The sequence below is a fragment of the Amphiura filiformis genome, chromosome 17 (genome assembly GCF_039555335.1).
Source record: "Amphiura filiformis chromosome 17, Afil_fr2py, whole genome shotgun sequence".
Taxonomy (NCBI): Eukaryota; Metazoa; Echinodermata; class Ophiuroidea; order Amphilepidida; family Amphiuridae; genus Amphiura; species Amphiura filiformis.
The window spans coordinates 769129-776905 of NC_092644.1; the positions used below are offsets into that span (position 1 = coordinate 769129).

At 36.6% G+C, this 7777-nt stretch overlaps 2 protein-coding genes across 2 annotated transcripts; both read left to right on the top strand.

Moving 5' to 3' along the window:
- Positions 1-976: 976 nt before the first annotated feature.
- LOC140138295 (uncharacterized) lies at positions 977-5968 on the top strand. The gene is made up of 2 exons (XM_072160207.1): positions 977-1036; positions 5195-5968. Exons 1-2 carry the CDS (start codon positions 977-979, stop codon positions 5966-5968), a joined length of 834 nt encoding a protein of 277 aa, XP_072016308.1.
- A 317-nt stretch (positions 5969-6285) lies between these two features.
- Positions 6286-6717, top strand: LOC140138297 (uncharacterized). The gene has a single exon (XM_072160209.1). The coding sequence runs from the start codon at positions 6286-6288 to the stop codon at positions 6715-6717; it is 432 nt and encodes a 143-aa protein (XP_072016310.1).
- Positions 6718-7777: the final 1060 nt, after the last annotated feature.

The following is a 7777-nucleotide window of genomic DNA, read 5'->3' on the forward strand; positions in this document are numbered from 1 at the left end:
CTGCCCGAATAGTGAATTTAGAAGTGATTTTCGATCTATCAGCCTGGTAGAAAGACTGTCGAATTCTGCACACTTGACATTCATGGCTCCATTCACATCAAAATTATGTTTTTCTTTGCGGCAATATTGAGAAGGAAAAACATTATAGATTGGTTTGCTCATTTTAATTCTCAGGTTTTCTTGTAGTACTGCTGCTATAATTATTCAGTAGGGGGAATTTATAGGCTATTTGGCATTTTTTTATGATCTGGATTTAGTACAAGTCATACCTAGAATAATATTTTCTCGATTTGAATTTTATCCTTTCTAGATGATCCACCCAAAAAAAAAATCATCGTATAGATCCCTGTACTAAGGGAGTGATCGTTATTTATGGCAGGGGGGGGTAATGGGAACACGAAATTTGTTGGGGTCTTGAGGGTGGAACCTGAAATTTTTAGTTGAACCAGGAGGGGGGATTGTGAAGTTTTAAATGGAGAAAATTGGGACGCGAGGGGGAACGTTTTTCCCAAAACGCCCATTCCCCACCCTGCCGTAAATAACGATCGGTCCCTAATCTGGATTCAAGTGTTGATGCAGATTGCAGATATTCTGCTTGGGGTATAAATGATCCAGGTCCAGGTGTTGAGATACATTTAATTTACTTTCATCCTGATATAGGCCTACTTAATTCGATGCACAATTTTGACAAGAATCAAAATTGATTCTTTCGAAAATCTGTGGCAAAAATGCAACAAAAAATTGAAAATTACCCTGGTTCAGTTCTCGAGACCCCCATTGGCGGCTGATCAGTTCCCAAGACCCCCCTTTTTTGACCGGCCAATCAGTTCCCTAGACCTCGAGTTCGAAACTGGCGGTGGCACACCCTACCCAAAAAATGTGAGTGCCCCCGGAATATTTCATTTACGGCACCGTTTATAATGCAGATTGCCCTCCTGGTCTCGCTAAATATTCTAAATCTAATGGATGTATGGACATGTTGGACTGTTACGAAAATGTTAAAGGGAAAACTACACTTGCGCCAACTCTTTTGGAGGTAAGAAGAGTCTTTAATTATAATTCCTATTGCGAGAGAAAACTTGTTGTTACACTTATTGAGGGTACAGTTTTCAAAGCTTATAATAGTAATACGTACGTTGTTCTACGGGTCCGAACAACCCGGAATTTTGCATTTTGGAGAATTTTTTTATTTGTTAAAATCATGTAAAATGAGCTGAACATTTTTAGAAACTTTTTTTTTCAGATTTTACGGTAATTTTACCCTCCAGGAAAAAAAATCCGCATAACCGACCGACCCTACTAAAATGATAGGGGATTTATAGTTCAGCACAACTAACACATCAAATTTCATTCTGAATACGAGCATATTCCGTTTGATATCAAAGAATTTTGATTTGTTTTTTGTAATTCGCGATATAATGCAAATTTTTAATGTTTAAATTATTAAAACTTGATATTTTTGACATTTAACAGTCCTACATGTAAAGCCTATGGGGTGACGATTAGAAATGGACGGCAATATTGAAAAACCCTCATTTTGGGCCATTTTAGACACTAAAATGCCCATAAAAAAAGAATAGCCTCTAGTTCGGATGTAAAATTCACACACAATGCTACCTGAGTGAGGACAAACATAATTAAATACATTTCATTCGGGGCTATATTAAAAACAAAACATGTCCTATACCCTAATGGTTATGGAACAAAGGTGCTCAGTGCTCCAAAATGCATAGCGATATAGTTGAGGAATATATTTAAACATGCTGGCATAACAAAACTATGAGTGATATGAAAAGAGAAATACCTTCAGGTGCATGCAAGTGAAAACATCTCATCGTTGCTGTGCTTTTACATATTTTTCTTTCAAATATTGTAAATATGGTAAATATGGTAAATATCATTTAGGTATAATTTAACACGTTTTGTGTATAATCATGTCAAAATAAATTAGGGTAGGGGGTCACATAAAAAATTAATTTGCAGCGGAAGATTCAGTCCAAAAATATCAGACAATATTTTTAACATTATTAGCATCACAAATTTGAAAAAAAAAAAAAACCAGTTCCATAAAAATCACCCTGGCTGTTTGTTGTTGTTGTTATTGTTTTTGAGCTGTTTCTCCATTGCGTACTTTTCACATACCACGTCATATAATTATTTCGAATTTTAAATATAATTACTGCTCAGTTGACTTGATTCTATCCCTGCAAATGTAGTCGATGTTTTCCAATAGAGGTTATCCATGTTCTATAAGCTGTATATCCTATCAACGACTGCTATACCTTGTTTAGGACATTCTAAAGAAGTACCTGCATGTGCAACCATGACTGTTTCAAAATAGCCCGCCAAAGTCATGCAGGTAACTCCGAGGTCGTGCATTGAATTAGTTTGAATGAGGAATACTACGGGAACCAGTACCTTTTGCTAGAAGTCACACATGAGTGAAGTGGATACCCTCTATGGCAGTCGAATAACATTGTAGTTTTGCTACAGCCGGAATGCACTTGTAATCTCAGAAAATGGTAAGATAGTGGTAAAGATTTGTGGCATAGGTATAAAAGGTTTATTAACCCTAACAAAAATCTTACAAAAGGAAAACCACTGCACATGCATGCATGCCACGTGATGCCATGACGCAATCATCCTAAGTCACATATACCCACCGAATCGCTGGCCGGGCCAGCGAGACCCCAGTGGCATGAGGTCGCATGAGTACACATCCCCCCTATATTTGGGCAAGGTGACGTTCCCTTGAAAATCATATTGGAAGAAAAAATAAGCAATAATTTCCCTGTACATCTTACTTTTAGCACGAAAAACACTATGTTTTGGGCCCAAATAGGGTACAATTGCCAATTTTGCGCGTTTGCCCCATCAAATAGCAGTAAATACCTCAATTTGTGGCTTCGCGCGTAAAAACAGGTCCCTTTAAAATGGGACAATAATATGTTCGTCCCCGACCCTCCCCGCTAAATTTTAATTCTACCGCCGCCACTGAAGTACAGAATCATAGTGTCTAAAAGACTATTATTCCCTGGCAAATTTGTACCACCTTTCGATATTTTCTTTAGTTGTTTTTATTTGTCATTTTAGAACATTAACATCACCCGTGACAACACCTCCTGCACCACGCCACGGCCAATATGTAGAAATTGATAGGATTGGCAACTAAAATACGTCATTTTCATTTTATTTTGATACAAACGCACGTTTCCAAATTGGAGAATATCCTCTAGTTCCAGAATCCATAGGCATGGATCCCGGGGATGGGGGCGGGGATTTATTTTAGCTTCAAAATACCAAACACTTATAATGTCGCCAAGAGGGGCTGAGTTCACTATACTTCAAGATAAATTTTCCAACCCCATCCCCCCAATGTCAAAAAGAAATCGACGCCACTGCCAGAATCTGTTGTCTACCTCTCACGAGTTTTGGATCACAATGCAATCTAACACCTTCTTTCGGTGCAAACATGTATTTTCTCCTTTAAAAGTAATTATGAATATTGTCACATTTTGGTAAAATTTAACAAAATCGCTGCAATATTCCTGAAAAAGAATTAAAATATTTCCGCACAATGACACCTTTTTTTTGCAATTTAACTGATTTAAATGTTTAATTTATGTTCCTCCAGGTTCCACCTTCATTTTTTTATTGGTAAAAAATTATCACATTTTCCAATAATGATGCTTTCAGAAATAGTTGCACTTTTTCACATCTTATACATAAGAAAAGGTGCCATCTGTCACCCACTGTCCTAGCCAAAACCGTAAATAAATAAATAAATAAATAAATAAATAAATAAATAAATAAATAAATATATAAATATATAAATAAATAAATAAATATATAAATATATAAATAAACAAATAAACAAACAAACAAATTAAAAAATAAATAAATAAATAAATAAATAAATAAATAAATAAATAAATAAATAAATAAATAAATAAATAAATAAATAAATAAATAAATAAATAAATAAATTAATTAATTAATTAATTAATTAATTAATTAATTAATAGATAAATAAATTTCAAAGTACTGTTACTAATAGTTTCACGGCATACCCTCACTTACGATCATTGGGTATACCGATCATCCGACGGATAATTTGTCATGATTTTAACTTAACATGTGCTGGTTGGCTTGGTTTGTCATGTTTCTGACACCACATAATGTGTATACATGTATGATCCTGTGTCATAAACTGGGGTACCTTTGTGTTACATAGTCAAAAATCGTTCTGAGCATTGTGACACCTTTTTTTAATGAAAATAGGTTCAAAAATGAGAGAGTAACTAACTCAAAAATCGTTCTGAGCATTGTGACACCTTTTTTTTAATGAAAATCGGTTCAAAAATGAGAGAGTAACTAACTAACTAACTAACTAACTAACTAACTAACTAACTAACTAACTAACTAACTAACTAACTAACTAAATAAATAAATAAATAAATACACAAATACATACCTGAATACTGACAAAAGTTATGGTAATACATAACATATCCTGTTTGCCACCTTTAAGGCGGGTTAGATTTGCAAGAGCCAAAATTTCCAGTTTCAGCCATTTGAATAAAAATGCAGTGTACTTCTTGTATCATACATTATGAAATTAGTCAAGCAAACCTATAATCGTATTAATATATTTCCATAGGCGTTGGTGGCTCATAAGGTTTTGATGTTTTCACGTTCCATGTCCTCCTAAATAGAACATAACCTTTCAGGGAGGTGAAGAAGGATAATTTAATAGGTAGACAATTTAATTTATTTCCCCCCTCAAATTAGGGAAAACTATTTACTGGGTGGGCAGCGGTAATTAAGGGTAGACGAAGTATTGTTGGTCGAAGCAGCCAAAAAATCGATCTAAATCAATATATTATTGAAAAATAACACTTTAATGTTTTGCAAAAGTTCATTCTACAAATCATATAATACTTTGAAAACTTGCTTGACTTATTGTTGTTAAAAAGTTGTTGTTTCAGCCCTATGTACAACATAACTCAAGAACTACAGGACCTTCAAAAGTATATCTGTGATATTTGAAATCAAACAGCAATCTGTGCATACGTAGGTTTAGTGACCAATACAACATGCTGGAAATGTACGAAAATAGCACAACTTTCACGAAAAATTGTATATCGTATTATATTTCACCTTGGAAATTTAATATCTTATACTATACAAACAGAGATGGAAAACAAATGTAAAGAACTGCCGCACTTTTCCAGGTGCAGACATAGACAGTGATCATAATCTTCTATATGCAGACGTCAAACTGTGTCTCAAAATTCTGAAGAAGGCAAGAACACTTGCCAATTATGACATCCAGAGTCTACAGGATGAAAGCATCAAAGAGAAATATCAAGTAGAAATAAGCAACACATTTCAAGCTCTATCAAACACTGAGAATACTCCAGAAGAATTGTGGTGTGATTTCAAAGACAACATTCACAAAGCTGCAAACAAAGTACTGGGAAAACGTAAAAGAAAAGCAAAGAAACCATGGATCTGTGAGGAAACTCTGCAAGTTATTGATGCAAAACGTCAGTTACGCCCACAGAGCCAGCACTCAACTGAGATCAATATTGAATACAAAAAACTCAAGAAGGATGTTGAAAAGAGGGTTAGAGAAGATAAAGAACTGTGGCTTGAACAGGAGTGTTCAAGACTCGAACAATACAATGCCATGCACAATTCGCGTGAATTCTTAAAAGCAGCCAAAACCTTTGATAGAAAAACCGCCACAAGGAACTCAAACATAAAAGACAAAGATGGCAAACTTCTTACTCAATCCGCAGAAATCAAAGGCAGGTGGAGAGAATTTGCTGAAGAATTATATGAGAACACAGACCATGACCCACCACCAATCATTGAAGTAAATCCCAGCATCCGTGAGCCCAGTATTCTCCTGGAGGAAATAGAACAAGCTATTTCAAAGCTGGGAAACAACAATCTGGAATAGATGGCATCCCGGCAGAGCTCCTGAAGGCATCCGGGACAGCAGGCCGGCAGATGCTTTGGAATATCTGCAATCGGATATGGGAAACAGGAGAGTGGCCAGAAAACTGGGTTTCATCCGTTTTCATCACAATCCCTAAAAAGGGTGATTTAACCAACTGTGACAATTGTAGAACAATTGCCCTCATCTCACATGCCAGCAAAATTTTGCTGAACATCGTGCTGAACCGCATACAGAACATCCTGAACTGTGAAATTGCAGAGGAACAAGCAGGGTTCCGCAAAGGAAGGGGAACGCGAGACTAAATCTTCAACCTACAGATGATATTACAGAAGAAATTGGAAACAAACACACCAGTCTACATAGCCTTTATTGACTACAAAAAGGCCTTCGACTCAGTCAGCCATCATATGATGCTGCAGTCCTTGCTTGATATGGGATTTCCCAGACACATAGTAGCACTTATTCAGTCACTATACAGCACACAGAGAGCTGCAGTGCGAGTTGATGGAGAAATCACTGAATGGTTTAAAATCAAAAGAGGAGTACGACTTTGTATCATCTCACCGGCCCTGTTTAATGTGTACTCAGAGATCATCATGAGGAAGGCAATCACTGAACAACACAATGGCATCAGCATTGGTGGAATGAAAATTACAGACCTGAGGTATGCAGATGATGTGGCTCTACTTGCTGAAAATGAAGATGACCTACAGATGCTGCAGAAAGTCAAACATACCACCTCCAAATGAATGTCAAGAAAACCAAACTCCTGGTGTGTTCCAAGCAGCAAATAAATATGGACATGCAGCTAAATGGTGAACCAGTGGAACAAGTTAACGATTTCACATATTTAGGTGCTACCTGCTCCAACAACAATGACACCTCAAAGGAGATCCGAAGACGCCTTGCAATAGCAAGAAACAAATTCAGTCAAATCCAAAACCTACTCTCAATCAAAGTCAAAACCAGACTTCTTCAGGCACTCATATTCCCCATTGCAACCTACGGATGTGAAGCCTGGACCCTGAAGAAGGCAGACACCAAAAAGATCTCAGCCTTTGAACTGTGCTGCTACCGTCGTATCATGCGTGTCACTTGGCAAGACAAACACACCAATGAATGGGTACTTGCCCAGATCGATCCAAAAGTAAGACTCCTGACAACAGTGAGAAAACACAAGCTACAGTACTTTGGTCACGTAGCAAGAGGCAGTGCAGGAAACCTTGCTAGAACCCTGTTGCAAGGAAAAACACAAGGTAACCGAGGCAGAGGACGTCCACGTACATCATGGGAATCAAACATCAAATCCTGGACGGGAATGACCACATACACTGCGACCCAAGCCACACAAGACAGATGCAAATGGAGGCTCATCACAAGACTGGCTGCAACCCACCCCCATGATGAGGATGGTACCTGAGGTGAGGTGAGGTGATACTAATTATCACCTAGAAAACAAAAAAAGCAGCAACATTAGATGGGAATGGTAATATATTTATTTGGTATTATTATAATATATCATGATCTATAGTGAAGTAATGTTTCGACCTTCACTGTGTAACCATCTTGTCACAGACACATCACTCACAGATTAAAGAAATATAAATTTAATTATATCTGTTTGAGTGGCACTTTCTAAAATGTGTTGAAATTATTTGATATGAAAATCTGTTAAAAACATGAACAAAACTATATTTCTAAAATATAAAGTATTGTCAAACCACTTTTGACCAGGTATCTAGTAATTTCAACGTTTACTACAGATATTTCCCAGTATCGGAGATACCACTTTCCTTCTTTTTCCTGAAT